Source organism: Adiantum capillus-veneris, chromosome 15 (assembly GCF_014529385.1).
Source record: "Adiantum capillus-veneris isolate H3 chromosome 15, ASM1452938v2, whole genome shotgun sequence".
NCBI lineage: Eukaryota > Viridiplantae > Streptophyta > Polypodiopsida > Polypodiales > Pteridaceae > Adiantum > Adiantum capillus-veneris.
In genome coordinates, this window is record NC_140945.1 from 109,204,951 (window position 1) to 109,222,924 (window position 17,974).

The 17,974-nt window shown below is 48.7% G+C and overlaps 1 protein-coding gene across 3 annotated transcripts in view; it reads left to right on the forward strand.

Moving 5' to 3' along the window:
- Positions 1-17,974, forward strand: part of LOC147441253 (ARM repeat superfamily protein) — a 167,340-nt gene that overhangs the window by 4,423 nt on the left and 144,943 nt on the right. For all 3 annotated transcript variants that reach the window (XM_086482940.1, XM_086482941.1, XM_086482942.1), the window contains exon 3: positions 17,441-17,540. In XM_086482940.1, coding sequence (XP_086339066.1) covers positions 17,441-17,540 — 100 coding nt within the window. The remainder of the gene's footprint in view (positions 1-17,440; positions 17,541-17,974) is intronic.

Consider the following 17,974-nt stretch of genomic DNA (forward strand, 5'->3'; position numbering starts at 1 on the left):
AAGTAGCTTCATACGCAGATCGTTTGTCTCGGGAGAGTGCTCAAGGGCGTTGTTTGTTGTGTCTTGTAACATGCATATGTAAGCATTTGTGTTGCATTGTGATGTGCCAACCATTGAATATTCCTAATTGGATGAGATTGCCTGGGTATGTAATTTTAGTGCATCAAGACACCCGTGGAAGATTAGTACGGCCTGGGTGTGATGGCTAATTTTACTACGTCGGAATATCAAGAGTTCCGATCTGGACGAAAGGAGAAGCTAACTCCTTGATCAAAAGAGCAGAAAGGAGAAGCTAACTCCTCAATAAAAAGAGCAAACTGATTGTCCCTCGGAAATTTTTTGAGCTAACTTGAGTTGTTTTGCAGATATGCTGTAATTGCGGACTTACTCTCTTTCAAGAAGGGGAGATGTAACAAACTGCTGACGTGTCAAAGCCTAAAGAATGGAGCCAACTTACAGATGCCGGCCGAAGAACAAGTAACAGTAGAAGAAGTCCTACCAACTTATGGGGACCCCGTCATATAGGGCCCAAGTGACAAAAGAATTAAAATAAAGCAGGACCCGCACACACAAAAATTGATGACGTGGCAGATTTTTGAAAATTGCGGTGACATGATGACGTGGCAGGCTGTACGGATTTCCGCGTTTTGCGCTGGCTGATGAGGTGGCAGGTTGTATGGATTTCCGTGATTTACATGGCAGCTTTTTGGCTTTGCTTTTGGACCAGATGCTTTTGAGTTTGAAGGCTTTTCACTGTAATTGCTTTTTCGGCCAAGGGCCTTTAAATATGCGGCTAGGGCTCATTCTCTGGCATGCTTCCTTGAGAAGGTACAGAGTCTGGAGTACCGGCTTGTACTGTGTAGATGCAATATAAAGAAATACCGAAAGGGGCGCCAACGTGTGGGGCCAATACTCTCTGGGATGGAATTCCGCCACTCCGTGTCGCGTGTCGTCTCTCTCTCTCTCTCTCTCTCTCTATTAGTTCAGTTGTTATTGAAGTGCTAAAGTTTGTTCAGTTTGTTCTTTTCTATCGGCACGTGGTGCCCGTCTTGTGACAGTAGGGCAATTGACTAGGCTTGCTATATAAGCAAACCCTTGCCGCCATTGTATACACATTCAGTTATTCATTGCCAAGGTTGATTGGTTCAGGAGACTCTCTCTCTCTCTCTCTCTCTCTCTCTCTCTCCGCTCACTCCCCTTGGTCTCTACGCTTCCGCATCGTCGACTTTGACATGGTATCAAAGCTCTTGGTGAAGCTCTATGCTTGAAGCCCTTGGAGGAGAAGCATCCCGGAGAAGAGAACCACTCACGTTTTGTCGGCGACATCCACCTCTGCAAAAGCCTCTCAAAATGCTGGGCGTTAGTCCCCCTATGGGGTCCTCTTCTCCTCCCGTCCCCAAGTAGCGCGGTCATCTTCACCCCACACCCACTGCAGCGACTTTGCGAACCCCCCCCTTACTGTCTTGCGTTTTGAGACGCCAAAGTCCGCCCTGCAACGGCGCCGATCTCCCCCACTCAGTCCTTGCGTTTTGAAACGCGTGGCAGCCATGCGCTTCTCTCCATCGCGACAGCATTTCGAAATGCTGTCTGTAGCCAACCTCTACCCGGCCCTTGCTTCTCCTCCAACGGTGCCTACCTACAGCGTTTCAAAACGTTGCCAGTGGCAAGCAAGAGAGAGGCTTGGAGTTTGTAGAGTGGTCATGCCGAGCCTTAGGAGCGGCTTGGAAAAGACACATTGTGGAGCGGTTTGGGGAGATGAAGTGGCATAGTTTGGCCTAAAGAGAGGGACAACTTGGGTTTTGGAGAAGGCAATAGAAGCAGAGGGTGCGGCGAGCATTGTACGTGGGAGCGGCTTCGTGCCAATCTTGCAGCTCGGGAGAGGCGACTAGTTTGGAGCTGAACCAATTTTGGAAGTCCTCGTGCCCTAAATACCCCTGACCAGTTTGGAGCTGAAGGGGCAGGAAATTGGATTGCAGAGGAGTGGATTGGCATCAACTTGGAGTTCTTACAGCTTGGAATTTGGAGCGGCGAGGAGATTTTTTGGGGCCTATTGGAGTACAAAAAGGTACAAGATACCAAGTTTTGCAACTTCAACAAGGCACTCCCTTGCTTGAGAGCTCGTGACGACATCGACCAAAAGCAACCAAAAGCTATGGATAACGGATCGTCAACCATCTATTTAGCGGCTTGTGCACCGGCACAATTCTCAAGGAACCCGGCAAATTGTTTGGCTCAAGTTTGTGAAGTCAAAAGCAAATGGCAGAGTTTGCTAGAGAACATCGGCAAAGGTCAGTTGGACACGGATGGAACTACCAATACTCAGTTAGCTGCCTCGGTACCCGAGAGGTACGACCACAGTCATGATTGTGATTCGACGCTTTGTTTGGCTCGAGAGTTTGAAGCCAAAGGCAAAAGCAAGAATTCACTTGAAGACAAGGATAAAGGCAAGCCGGACAGAGATTACAGTAATAAAGATTTGACAGAGGAGATCGACATGGCACATGTGGCGGTGGCCATAGTGGCCTCGACGCTAGATTTCTAGTCAAATGACAGATGTCACCACTAGCTTCAGCTAGAGAGAGGCTTGTGAGTGGCAGAGAGGGGCAAGCAATGCTCCCTATAATTAATTTGGACCCTTGTGTTGGAGTCCAAGTTATTGGTGTTTGAACCCGTAGGTCGGAGTTCAATGCACATGCACCTGGTAGGGAACCAATCTGACATCTAAAATACTGTGGATGGGCTAGCCAATTGATTGTTGTTGGTCAGATTATGGACAGAATGTGTTCCAACAGTTCATTATCTTGGAGTTTAATATTTTGGACGTGATGTGTTCATAGTTCACGAATGGGGATTATTGGACGTAGTATGGTCTACAGTTCAAAGTTTTTACAAAGGCAACCGATGCTCAAGATGGCATTACTTTCAGGTACAAAGTTGAGGAGAGCAACACTGAGGTGTATCCAATAGTCCAAGGCCTTCTATTGGGGTGTCCATGGTAGCTTCTTCATCGATTGGTCTCACTATTGATGTCCACTATGAGCTGCAGAGAGGGTGTTAAAAGTTTAGGCATCTCAAGTGAACTGCCCAAAGTGATCCCATTATTTAGTTTGGCTTTTAGGTATTTATTTTACTTATTTGTCAAAGTCTAGGGTAGGGCAATTGACTAGGCTTGCTATAAAAGCAACCCCTTCCCTCCATTTTATACACATTCGGTTATTCATTGCCAAGGTTGATTCTCTCTCTCTCTCTCTCTCTCTCTCTCTCTCTCTCTCTCTCTCTCTCTCCCCATGGTCTCTACGCTTCCGCATCGACTTTGACATTTCCGTTATTGTGTAACTTTGGTCGTGGCATCAACCTTTGATTGCACTAAACGATGATCTCATCTATTCTGATGTGGGTGACCAAGTCTCCTCTTGGATTGACGTGGCCGTCTCACTCGGGTGAGCAATGCTGCTCTATCCAAGGTGACACCTCTGGCAAATGAAGGATCCCAATAGTGTGTCTGTGTTAGAACTTAGAGGCGATGAAGCAGGAGTGGTATAAGTAGCACTACGTGTACTTGTCCGTGTAACAAAAGAGAAGATGATAACCGTACTCTGCCTTGATGGCGGTGGCTGGTGGTGACTCGTTTCCCGCAAGATGCTTGCTCAGCTCATTGGAGCTCCAAGAGAAAGAATCCCAAACATCACTTGTTCTCAAAGTGTATCACTCTATGTAGAGGCCCAAAGCCCTCCAACAGTAAGCAGTGGTATCTCCCTTAAATATCATCATACATTGTACAACCACAAACGTAATGTACAACCACAAACGTAATGCTCCTCCGTCTCTGGCTCCCTTTTAGAGAGCTGACTGCTCCGATCCTCTACCTCTTCATCGGCCCACCCACTCGTCTCTATACTCTACTAGTGATGAGATGCTATACGTAATCTATGTTATAGCTGGCTATTCATATAGCTTGGCTGGATGATGAAGCCATGTATGGAGAGCTAAAGAAAATAAGTTTGATAATGTGCCATCCTCGTGCCATGGGGGAAAGGGTGTCATAAATGTGATAATGTGGCATTCCAGTGAAAGAGAACCTATTCAAAATGCTTGAAAGCGGCCGAAACGAAGTCTAACATGTTTGTAACCTCAAAATATGATGATGTGGCACTTGTACAAACATGGTGCCAAACATCCTGGAATTTAGGAAACTTTTTTTTGTTGCCAGCTTTTCGTATCGGATGCTTTCTGGCCTTGGGCCTTTAATTATGAGCCTTGGGGGACCGCTTGCTGGTCCGACAAGGCTAAGTTGGCTCTTTCTTCTTTTGCAGAGAGTGCGACTTTAAAATCAGCGAGTACACGATTCAGGCTCACTGCGGCTGTCCAGCCCCCGCCCTTGCACTCCCTCGCGCTGCCCCCCCTCGCTTCAGCTCCTCGTGCTGCCCCCTCGCTCCAGCCCCCCCTGGCGCTCCCTTGCTCCATCCCCCTCGGTCTAGCCCCCCCTCATGCTGCTTCTTCGGCCCACCCCCCTCGTGCTACCCCTCTTGCTTGCTGCGCTCTTGCCCGCCCGTCTCGCCCCCCCCCCTTCATTCATTGCCCCCCCCCCCCCCCCCCCCCCCTCTTAGGCGTCTTTCAACCTGCTCCGACAGTTTTGGATTCTTGACATTGCTTGTTGGGGCTTTTCTAGAGGGACGTCTCCTTTCGCTTCTCGCTCCTCCACAGCAACACATAGATGGCGGCTCATGCTCCACCCAGAGGGATTCTCAAGAATCCCCCTCGCCCGACCCTGCAGAGCCCACCATCTCTTTTGTCGACAAAGCAAGCGAGCCTCGTAGCAGAGGTGGAGCTCCTACAGGCGACCTTCGTCATCTGCAAGATCATCGACACCTGACCCAGCAGAGGAGAGGTGCGTGATCTCCTTCAGGCCCGCCTTTTAGCACAGGTGGGCAAGATCATTGACATTCAGCTCCTCGGACGTAGCTACTATCAGATAGAGGTTGAGACCCCCGAGATGGCATCCAAGGTCATAGCGATGAGCCCCCTGGCCATTCGAGCAATATGAGCTCACTTTCGACTTTGGTGTCATGGATTCGACCCAGCTACCGATGTTCTAGTCCAGGAGGCAGACCTGCCCATTTCAGTCTGCTTCCCCGGTCTTAGGAGAGAGTACCTCCCGCTCTTGTTCAGGATTGGCTCAGAGATTGGGATTGTCCTGGAGACACCTTGCACAGCAGCCTCTGTAGCTGCCAAGGCAGCTAGCATACCTACCGTACGCGTTTTGGTTCAAGACACCCACACCCTTCCAAAGGTCATTCTACTACCTTGGGTGAGTGGTGGTTGGCTCCGCCAGAGTGTGGAGTATTTGGGCCTCCCGAATCAGTGCTTCATTTGTCGGCATCCCATATGGGCCATCTTGCGAAGGCCTGTCCTCAGACCCAGACCCAGCCTCGGCTGACAGAGACATAGGGTGCTCAGATAGGTTCTTCCTCCGAGCCTGGAACCCAGGCAGAGGAGGGCTGGCTGCAAGTCCGTGGTCGATGTCAACAGGACCACCATGTCAGCCCTCCCCGCCTGGGGGTCATCCTACTCCAAGCTAGCATTAGTGGGTGCCCACAGGGAACCGTTTCGACCCTTTTTAGCAGGACGAGGCCCCAGTTCCACCCTCCACCTCAGCCTCGGCACCGACAGCCCCCCCTCCCCCCGAGCCTTCCACCGTTCCCCCCCCCCCCCCCCCCCCCCCAACCTCCATCCTCTTCTCCACCTCCCCCCATCCCTCCCATGGATCCCCCCTCCCCTCCCTCTCCACCCTCTAGCCCCCCTGCTTCCCCATCTCTATCTGCCACGGATTGTAGGGGTGGTCATGCCATGTCATCATTTTGTGACACCCTTTATTGCAAGGGGGTTCCAACACCTATGAAAGGAACCCCTTGGTGCCTCTTTTGGCATTAGTTTACGAGACTCTTACCTTGTGGAAGTTCTAGAAGATTGCCACGACGCACCTGTCACAAACTACTGACGTGTCAAAGCCTTGAAGAAGGAAGTCAACTTGCAGATGTCGGCCGAGGGGCCTAAACCCTAAGAAGAACAAGTAACAGAAGAAGAAGTCCTACCAACTGGGACCCCGTCCGATGGGGCCCCAAGTGACATAAAGGAAATAAAGTAGGACCCACACACACACACACAAAAGAAATTGCATAGCTGCTGATGACGTGGCAGATTTTAAAAAATTACGTTGGTTGATGACGTGGTAGGCTGTACGGATTTCTGCGTTTTGCACTAGCTGATGACATGGCAGGCTGTACGGATTTCCGTAAATTACACTGGCAGCTTTTTGGCATTGCTTTTGGATCAGAAGCTTTTGAGTTTTGAAGGCTTTTCACTATAATTGCTTTTCATAGGCCAAGGACCTTTAAATATGTGCTAAGGGTTCATTCTCTTGCATGCTTCCTGGAGAAGGTGCAGAGTCTCGAGTACCGGCTTGTACTGAGTTGATGCAATATAAAGAAATACCGAAAGGGGCACCAAGGTTTGGGGCCAATACTCTCCGCCACTCCGTGTCGTGTGTCGTCTCTCTCTCTCTCTCTCAGTTCTGTTTTTATTGAAGTGAATAAAGTCTGTTCAGTCTGTTCTTTTCTATTGGCATGTGGTGCCCGTCTTGTGACAGTGGTATCAGAGCATCAGGCATCTGCTTTTCTGAAAGCATACCGGTCTACAAAAGAGCAGACAGAGCTATTGGAATTTTACTTGAGGTATCTTCGGCCTCCGTCCCCGGATTTATTAGCCACTCCCACCCTTACTTCATCGCGCATCGGGCTCGCTCCCGTCTTCATCGCTCTGTCTTACATGGCATAAGCCATAAAGAACCCAAGACTTGGAATTTATGGATTCGGCAGAATATTTGCAATTTTTGCTCAACGAGCTTCACGACATTCTTTCGCGGCATCCTCAGCAGTATCTTCCGATGCTGCAAAGCTTTCAACACTTTTTGAGCTACTTGTTACCCCTTCTGATGCCCCAGGTGGTACCTCCTCCTCCGGCACCAGAAAGTATGAGAGCTTCCAACCGGCAACCTTCTGAACCGTCTGTTGCGATCGGGGGAGTCTTCAGGAATATGGTGCAGCCATCTGACCCTGATCCAGTGCAACCGCCTTTGCCACTGCCATTGCCCCCACCTCCACCACCACCGCCACCAGGCTACAATGGTTGGAGCCCATATGGATGCCCTTATTATCCATACACGGGATATGCGCCTAACCAACCCAAATATTTCAAAGATGGTGGCACGACAGTCAAATTTTTCACTTTTTCCGGGGTGAAAGATCACAAGAAAGCATTGCAATTCCTACAGCAATTCGACAATATCTATGCTTTGGGGAACTATAGAAGAATCCAAGATCTCTCGAGCAGCGGGATTTCTTAAAGATAATGCTATGCAATGGTGGAGTTCAATCGCGACACAACCGCATGCTCCAAGGACCTGGCAAGCTTTCAAGACAGTTTTTGCACGTAGTTACATGACTTCGATGTTTAAGTCTGGATTTTGGCAGAGTGGGGCAACTTGAAAATGCTTGCCATTGAAACCATGGACGACTATAACCAAAGGTTTCTCGACGTGTGCCTTCCGGTGTTCTTCTTTAAGTTCATTTCCTTGGAGGAACAGTGCGAGCGCTACACCATTGGACTACCATCACCATTGCAGGAATATTCTCTTCAAGCAAGTCTCTACCATGCAAGAGCTTATGGACCATGCTGCGGTCGGCTACAACCTCATGAAAGGAAAGTTGGAGTTTACCACAAAAGAACCTCCGGCCACCAATAAGAACTCCCGGCAACAACGAACAAATTCTCGGGAATCCCGTGAAATCCAACCTCAACGGCCTCGTCTGACACGACGTCAACAAGACGCCTTGTTACAAGAAGGCTGATGCTTTGAATGTTTCCAAACAGGGCATACGTTCAATACATGTCCTGAGCGAGCCTCGACATCCTCAGTGAAACCTTTTGCTCCCACGTTAGACATATCCCCGCGGCCACCTCCGGCCAAGAAGGCTAGACTTGCTATTGGACTGGTACCCGATATTTATGGTTATACCTCGAGAGTTTCAATCAATTATGCAGAGCTTATGGAAAAGTCAACGGCTTGAAAGCCCTTATTTTCTTTGACCCCGGAGCTATGGAGAACTTCATCCATCTAGAATTCTTGAAGCAGATGTACTTTGATTATGATGCAGAGGGTGGAGAAATTGAAGCTGAGCTAGCCATGGGGCAAACTCAGAAAGTGGTACCGCTCATTGGTGCACTTCCAGGGACTATACAAGATTATCATGGAAAAGCCAATTTCCACTTTATGAAGTTGGGCAATTGCGACATTCTCTTGGGCATGCCCTGGCACGACAAGAATGATGCAACTCTCCAGGTTCAGAACCGAACCATCATCGTGATGCAGATGGGCAAGCTCGTTGTCCTGAAAGTTCGGTTGTCCGAACAAAACCCTGAATGACCTCTCTAGTTGTGTTCTAGTTAGATACTTTTGAACATTGTTTTTTTTTTTGAGAAAAAGATCCTTCTATTAGTTAATGAAACTGCCCATAGGGCTACAACCACTTCTTCAAGAGAGGGCTACAACAACCATGATGGGGAGACTCTCCCACTGAAAAACTAGCATATGTACAATGGGGCTAAATCAAGAAATGGGGGGAGGGAAAAGCCACACAGGTGGTCGGTAGTGCCATCGGAGTACACCCTGGACCATGGTGTAGAAAGGCCCATGACGCCATAGTCGAAGGAAAGCCTCTCTGCGCTCCCGCATGCGGTCGGAGTTGCCCTGTAGTCTCTCGAGCTGTCCTCTGAGAGTGTGGATCAGCTCTAGCCAAAGATCGGGAACAGTCTCTGCTGGTGGCACAAGGCGAGCCTCAAAGATGCGGAAGCAACGGGCCCGCCAGATGAACCAGAGTGTCAGGCCATTGATGAGCTCTCAAGACTCCTCTCTCTCACTGCACCACTCCTGTGGAGTAAGCTCTGTGGCAGGCTGGAGTGTAGGTTGCCCCTCCTGCTGGTGGAAGATAGCTCAAACTGAAGTGCCGGGCCCATGAGCGTGGACCAAGCTGTTGCTCCCCAAGTGTACTGTCAAGCCGTGGAAAGAGCAGGCATCAGTCGAAGAACACGAAGCCACACCTGCTGTGCCAAAGGACAGTCCCAAAGACAGTGACGCTGACTCTCCACAAGATGGTCACAAGCTGCACATGCGGCCGAGAGACCACTATGCACTAGCCAACTCCCAACTGCTGTAGCTCTGTGTGCGACCAACCACTGAAACAAGGTGACTCGCCTCGGCTGTCTGGAGTCTCACAACCTCTCCCAGAAGGCTGCCAAGAACTCAGCTGTGAGACCCTCCTCCTGCCAATGAGGTGCTGCAGCTGGGCGGGTCTCTCTCTGTGCTGCTAGTATGTGACGTCCCAGTCGAACAGTGTACTGAAAGAACGGGGACACCTGGGTGGTCTGCAGAAGAGAAAGGTCCCTCCAAAGCCACTCTCTAGGATCCCACTGTACTCGTGCCAGTGGACAGCTTGTAGCTCGAAGAAAAGGGATGGAACAGTCTCTGAGCAGGCCCAGACTGAGATGAGAACCTCCAATCGTGTGAAGGCTCCCATCCACTTGGGTGCTACTGGCTCGAGAGGTGTGAGCCACTCATGTCACCAGCCAGTGGCAATTCCATTTTTATTTATTTCTCTTTCTTTAGGGAATTTCGTTTGTTTTACCTTTTGGAAACACCCCTCTGGAAATCTAACTGCCCTGCATTGCATAGCCAGTGTGGAACTGTTCAGAGAGAGTTTAGGCCCGAGGGCTAAAGAGCACTAAGGTTGGACAAGGACTATGGTTAGCCAAAGTGGGGTCATTGGCCAGCCAAAGCGGAATCCTTTGCTACATAGGCTACATTTCAGTTCTGGGTGTGGCTGCAGTGTACAAAGAGGGTCAGATGACCTAGAAGAATGTAATGGTAGAAACTCCTAAATTTTAGGGATTGCTATTCTTGGACAACAAAATGTCTTCGCGTCATTACGTGCAGTTTGACATGGGGATCATTTTGTTACTTTGTGGCCAAGTCAACAGAGGCTGCAGGTGAGATATTTTTAGACCCGAGAGTCTAAAGCGGGAAAATGCACAAATGAGTGACACTTGGCACTGTGAGGCCAGTTTACTACTTAAAGAGAAGGCAAAAACGTGATTTTCAGCTGTGAGCTCGTTTTTGAGTGCTCTCACAGGTGGGAGAGCTTCAATGGAGTGCTAGCTTACCCTCTATGTACAGTGAGGTGCAGGATGTCATGACCTGCACACCTCTCACTGCTCTCTCGCTCTCCCTATTCTTTATGGTTATGCCCCTCTAGTGGGCTTTTCAATTGACCAATGTACAGTTGTGTGGGTTCATGCGCGATTGCCGAGGCAAGAGCCTCTTGCACAGGTACTAGATTAGCTAGCGGCTAATCCCCCGCAGGTAGAGGTGAATTCGGAGAGGTTTCACGTGCAAAATCCTGTCCGATTCAAAGGACAAGTAGCCCTACAGGTGCGGGAGCTTGAGGACTTGCTACAGATGCGACCGGCACGCGAAACGGAGCCCAAAACAGGGAATTACAGCCTGCTGTGTATTTTTGCAGGTTTAGGGTTTCGGCCCTAAACGGACCCTAATACCCCCAGGAGGTTCGGGGACGTGAGGGGACCACTGTAGAGGTGATCTGGCGCATTTTCAGGGCAGAAAACAGAGAATTCAGCATGCTGCAGGTTCTCGCCAGGTTTTGCAAAGTGTCCACATGCATCAGGAAAGTCATCTAATGCGTGGGGATACTGACTGTGAAGGGTCCTAGTACAGTTATGCTGTTGAAATCGGGCCAGAATAGAAGAAATTCAGCCCAGATTGTGCGGGGCAGCTTGTAGGGAACCACAGCTTTTATTCCCTCTTTTAAAGAATAAAGAAATACCGAACGGGGCGCCTATTTAGGGGCCAATCTGGTGTCTGACTCGCATACAGATGCATTCTAGCATCTGTATCCCAGTCCCCTCTCTTGTGTCATTATAGCACAGATAGAATAGACGACTAATAATGGGTGAAAGCTAAATCAAGGTTTGAAGTAAAGTCTACCGTCCTTTTTGAAGTTAACAGGCCGGTTACACACTCAGCTGGAACTGCCTCTGAGATGTCTTGGCACATGCTCTGCACCCCTCTCATGGCCTGTAGCTGGAATCCCTGCAACTCCTCTGACAAGCCTGAAAACTCTAACCAGTCACCTAGAGAGCGCGCTGGACCCGTTGCCATGGGACCTAGGAAACATGAGGCCGACTACCAACCAAGTGGCCTCTCTGAGTGCTAACCATGGGGTTCCAAACAAGGGGCTGTCGTAGGCGCTCCTCCGTGCAAGTAGGCTGTCGTTGCTCCAGACCTCGCCGCAAGTGCTCCCAAGATCGAAGCAAACTCACAGCGAAGCGGTCCTCCAGTCTCCTGCTCAAACCAACTCTGCGCATCTCTGTGAAGATCCATCTGGTCGAAGGTCGCCAGGGGCCTCCAGCCTGAGGCACCCTAGCACGAAGCCGCTGTAGCAAGAACTCCTTCAAGGGCTCCTCACCTGGAAGAAGTCCTCTGACTATGAACTTCCCAAGAAGGGCTCTGCTCTGCTGTGCTGGGTCAATGATCCCAAGCCCCCCCTGTGAACAAGGAAGAGTGATGACCTGCCAAGCCACTTTGGCTCGAGCTATCTGAGTGTCACGTCCTGACCAAAGGAAGTTCCTGAACAGTCTCTCTACCTGGCTTATACAAGAACTCGAGAAGATCCAGCAAGAAGGATGTACCACATAGTTGCTAACAACACCTGGTTGGCCACTACTACTCTGCCAGCCAAAGAAAGTCGTGCTGAGCTCCAGTGTAACAACTTCCTCCTGATAGATAGGAGGAGGGGAGCAATCTGCTGCTCGGGAGACAAGTCCAAACCAAATTGACAGCCCAAGTACCGAACTGCAGTCCCTGGGGGAATCCACCTAAAACCCTCTCTTGGCATCCAATCGGGCACAGGAGCACTACCAACCGAGAAAGCCACTGTCTTTCTCCAGTTGATCAGTGCGCCAGATGCATAACAGAAGGTCTCTAGAGCCTGCTCACACCTGTGAAGGTTGGCCTCATGGCCATCTAAGTACAAAGCTGAGTCGTCGGCAAACTTAGCGTCCAATAACTCATCTCCCCGAATAGGGAGTGCTAAGCCCCGTAGACCAACCTGCTGCGACACCAAAAACCTGCTCATCGCCTCCGCATAGAACAGAAAGAGGAAGGGGGCAAGAGAACAGCCTTGTCTGACCGAACGTGTGAGCATGAAGCGATCACCTCTACCTCTTGCCAAAAGTACTTGACTGTGAGCCTGTTTGTACAAAGCTGACACCCCTTTGCTCCAAGCATCTGAGAAGCCCATCCTGCGTAGAGTGCCCTCTAGAAAGTCCCAGTCAACTCTGTCGCTCAGAAGCAACTGACCCGCCGGGCCTCCTCAACTGACTGACCTTGGCATGTGAATACCGAGGTCCCACTGCCTCGAAAAAAGCACCAGTCACTCTGTCGCCCACCTGTGTCTAGTGAGATGCCTGTCGATGGAAAGCAAACTCATGTCGCCGCTCCTCTGTGCTAACAAGCTCTTGCGAGCATGCTGTAGCTGCTTCTCCAACCAAGGACTGTCTGGATGCTGCTCCTATATCCTCTGCAACGAAGCAATGCCCCGTCTGAGACGCTGCTCCTCCTCTCTCGCTGCAGCCCGGCGAGCCAAAGACTCCTGGAGAAAGAAACGACTAGTTTGAGCTAGTCCTGAGGCCACTCTGTCAGCAGGAGAATCTTGCCTGTCCAAGCTCTCTGTCCAGAGAGTCTCTACTCGCTCTCTGAGTGCAGAGTCCAGCAAGACCCTCTCTGGGATGCGAAGCATCACGCTCCCTCTCCTCTGCGTGTCTGCCACTGTGAGGATCACTAGTGCATGGTCCGAGAAGGAAGTTCCTGCAAGAATGCCAACTGTTTCTCCAAAGTCACTGAAATGGTCACTAGTGTAGAAGCGATCTATCCGCTATAGATTCACTCCTCCCACTCTGCGGTCCGAACGAGAGAAGGCAAGGCTGACTTGGGGCCTCACAAAACTAGAGTGTTGCCATACATCCGAGACCCTCAGAGTCATACAAAACCTCTCCCAAGCTGCCAACTCAACTCCATGCACAGTAGCATGGCTACCACCAATCTTGTCAGAAGGGTCCTCCAACATGTTGAAGTCACCCCTTATGCACCAGTGTTCTGCCTGCGACAGAGACTCAACTATTTGTGACCAAAACTCTGCTGGAGCGCTCGCCACATTGGGCGCATAGATATTCAGAAGCCCACAAGGCAACCCTGAATCTGCATAGTAATCCACTGAGCCCTGCCTGGCACAATAATCCCTCTGCCCACAATGGCCCGCTGCAAAGAATCCACAATAGTCATACATACCCCACCCTGAATGCCTCCAGGTCCAAAAGCAGCTGACCAAAAAGTATCATATCGTCCACGCAAGAGCTGCCACAACGTCTAATGCGGCTCTCTCACAGATGGTGCTCCTGAAGCATAAGGAGATCAATCTCTCCTCCCACAAGGTAGCGTTGAAGCTCCTGACGAAGTCGCTCCGCTGACGCTGAAACGAGGGCCCACCAAGTCCCTGCACATTCCATGAGACGATCCTCATGGGGAGCGAGAGAGAACAGATGCTGCCATAGCAGCGAAACGTGCTATCTTCGAGATTGGCTTGGATAGGGAGTAATCCGCATCTGTCCAGGAGTCCTCATGAATGTGTACATAGCATGGCAATCACTGCGTATCGGCAAAGAAGTAGACCACAATGTGTCTACATTCTGCTGCTTGGAGGGGTCATCGCAAACTTGGCCAGTGGCCACAAAGTTTGAAGCATGTCTGTAACTCCTAGTTCTCCCATGCGGTGAGAGAACTCTAGGACCTGTGCGTGTAACCACCCCAATACCGAGTCGAGAGTCCACTCAGTCTGGTCCCTACCGCAAAGGGGAAAAGAGAAGCCAACCGTTGAGTCCAAGGCCTCTATCCCCCTAGCTGCAAGGAACAGAACATGGACCCTGAAGCAGGCTGCCTCATGGTCTGTTGATGGGTTGTCGGGAAAACGAGTGAAGTCGTAGTCGAAGAAGTCTCATCGGCGCCACAAGTCGATGCTCGTTAGACCACGAGGGATAGCTGCAAAAGGAGACGTCTGTACCTGTAGTGGGAGTCGCAAGAAAGGCTGTCCCTCTCTTGCCAAGCGACTCGTGGCAAAGGCGCTGCCAAGAGATCTCCTAGCAGCCGGAGATGGCCCTGCCCCCTGGGCCGGCTGTGGAGCTGGAGCGGGAGGGGGGGGGGGGAGTAGGAGCAGGGGTAAGAGGTGGAGAGGAGGGGCGGGGGGGAGCGGTAGATGAAGAGAGGCGGGGGGAGGAGGCGGCGGGTGCAGGAGGCGGGACTTTTGAACATTGTTTGAGAAAGTATTGTTTGAAATGGATGCTATCTGTTTTAAACCTGTCTTGGTTCCGATTTGAATTGTTTGACTCTAGTTTTACTGGTTCCAATAATTGATGATTTTACTCCCGGGTGGAGAAGTGAGCAATATTGTTTTGGTATTGTTTGAACCTCGGAACGATGCAGGCCGATGCCTGGGGAGCGTTTTGTTGTATGCTAGAAAACCTCCGAACGACGTAGGCCGATGCCTGGGGAGCGTTTGGTTGTATGCTTGAACCTCCAAGCGACGCAGACTGCGGTTTGGGGAGCGTTTGGTTGTACAGTCCTTTCAGGTCATGGCCCGGACCTTTTTAGGTTATTTGCGGGGGGGGGGGGGTGATGAGGTAGTCGTTGAGTATCTTTATATTGCAGACCGTTTGTCTCGGGGGAGTGCTCAGCGGCGGCGTTTGTTGTGTCTTGTAACATGCATATGTAAGCATTTGTGTTGCATTGTGATGTGCCAACCACTGAATATTCCTAATTGGATGAGATTGCCTGGGTATGTAATTTTAGTGCATCAAGACACTCGTGGAAGATTAGTGCGGTTTGGGTGTGATGGCTAATTTTACTACGCCGGAATATCAAGAGTTCCGATCTGGACGAAAGGAGAAGCTAACTCCTTGATCAAAAGAGCAGAAAGGAGAAGCTAACTCCTTGATCAAAACAGCCGAAAGGAGAAGCTAACTCCTTAACAAAGAGAGCAAATTGATTGTCCCTCGGAATGTTCCTCGGAAATTTTTGAGCTAACTTGAGTTGTTTTGCAGGTATGCTGTAATTACGGACGATTACTCTCTTTCAAGAAGGGGAGATGTCACAAACTGTTGACGTGTCAAAGCCCTGAAGAAGGAAGTCAACTTGTAGATGTCCACCAAGGGGCCTAAACCCTAAGAAAAACAAGTAACAGAAGAAGAAGTCCTACCAACTTATGGGGACCCCGTCCGATGGGGCCCCATGTGACATAAAGGAAATAAAGCAGGACCCACACACACACACACACACACACACACAAAAGAAATTGCGTAGTTGTTGATGACGTGGCAGATTTTCGAAAATTACGCTAGCTGATGATGTGGCAGGCTGTACGAATTTCCGTAAATTACGCTGGCAGCTTTTTGGCATTGCTTTTGGACCAGAGCTTATGAGTTTTGAAGGCTTTTCACTGTAAGTGCTTTTCATAGGCCAAGGGCCTTTAAATATGTGCTAAGGGCTCAATCTTGGCATGCTTCTTGGAGGTGCAGAGTCTTGAGTACCGGCTTGTGTTGAGTTGATGCAATATAAAGAAATACCGAAAGGGGTGCCAAGGTTTGGGGCCAATACTCTCTGGGGTGGAATTCCGCCACTCCGTGTCGCGAGTCGTCTCTCTCTCTCTCTCTCAGTTCTGTTTTTATTGAAGTGAATAAAGTCTTTTCAGTCTGTTCTTTTCTAGTGGCATGTGGTGCCCGTCTTGTGACACACCTGTTTACTTACAGGTGTACCCTCACACTTTGTGACACTGGGGTGCATGTTAGTCCTCCTAAGTTGGGCCTCTATGCCATCCCATTATGTAACATCTTGTTATATATTAGAAGAGAGTGCTATATTACAAGATGGTGTTGTGACCCTAGTCAAAGAAGATGGCGATCATTGTACAAGTATACTTCACTATTCTCACTTTGCTTAATGACATTCGACTCATAATCCTTGATTATCATCTTCTCAATTGTGATAGTAATATTTGTATGCTCAAAAGTGACTTTGGGTCTAAGGAATTCAAGAAAACCTAGGAAAAAGAGTGAAGGCCAAATTGAATGTTGAGCTCAAACGATTTTCCCAAATGCAACATTATGAGAGTCTCTCCTCGAAGAAACCTAGCCAAATGTAATCATAAGGCAAAAGTGTGTTCAAGGGATTCTTTTGCTACACAACTTGACAATTGCAGTGTTAATAATTGGGTTACAGGTATCAAGTTGAAGATGGGATTCAACGCAAGGATACCAAAGTTAATGGTCAAAGCCACATTGAAGATGACTTGTATTTACCATTTTCAGAGAGTTTAACCTTCTTCGCCCATAAGTGCCCTTTCTTATGATTTAGTTTTACTTAAACATTCAGTCTCTCCCTTGCCGTTAAATGTTTTTCAATGGAGTCTTTCTTACATTGACCCCCCATGTTCTTTTCCATCTTGCTCCAATTTTGCACAGAATGCCACAAACTTAAAAGCAGAACAAGGTTGCATTCCAAACTTGTATTCATCATTCTTCCCATACAGTACGATACATACGCGTGCTGGTATTAGTACTTAACGTACTGGTTATTACTTATACGCACTCATCAGACACACATGCATGTATGCATGCATGCATATGAAGTTGTAGATAGATGTATGTATATAGGCATACATGTGCATGTATGTTGGTGTGTATGCATGCATATGTACATGTATGCAACCATGGCTAAGTAGACATGCATGTCTATTTGTAATCATTACTTAACGTATTTTTCGTAATGGTAGTGATTACCTGTACTATACAACGTTTTTTATCGTTTTTTTAATACCGTATTTATGTACCTATTCACCTTGTTTGGAAAGCACCTCTATGTGAAGATGGCATTGCATGATAAGATTGTGATGCTGGTACAAGGTATTGAAACTCTATTGCAATTTGAAGAGCAAATGTGAAACCTTGTATGAATAATGACGAACTGTAAATGCTTGGAGGGAGTCAAACTGAAACTGCAAGTTAATCAAGATGACTTCCGAATGCTTACAAATACTGTAGTTATGCTAACAAATTGCTTGGTGGAGAGATGGAGCCCGCCGGAAAGGGAGGGAGGATTTTTAAAAAGAAGAATAAAGAAATTTGTATGAATGCTGGTGACACAAGAAACATTAGGCAGATGGTTTTTTTTTTTAATAGTTTTTTGTGGCTCGCTGTTTTGTAGGGCTTTGGAGGCAGGGGATGAGCTCAAAAATACATTAATTCCTACCTTGGAGAAGATTTTTAATACACAAGCTGGAGGCCTTGCACTTCTTCAATCTCTGGTAAATAGTTGAAAAAGTTTGTCAAATGAAATATCAGCAAGTGGATAGCCCTTGGTGTGGACACCCAGTTCTGGCATGTATGCTTAATGGTCAATAATGGTTGAATTACATGTTTTGGATAGCAATAACTTGGTCTTAGGTGGGACAATACAATGATCAAGGCTGAGCCAGGTAACCATGGTTAATGCATTCTATGGGTGTTACTTCCCTCACATGACAAAGTTGAAGGTACGAACGACTTTTAACAAAAATGACTGAACATTTTCTTTCCGGTGATTAAAACGTTTTCCTTGTCTTGAACAAAATGATGAGACCTTGAGAGCAGATTCAAAGAAGGGAAACACATAAAAAGAGAAAATTAAATCAGTCAAAAAGTGTTTTTCCTAGAAATTAGGGTTCTCTTGACCTTAAGGTTTTGAGAGGATGCTTTCAAT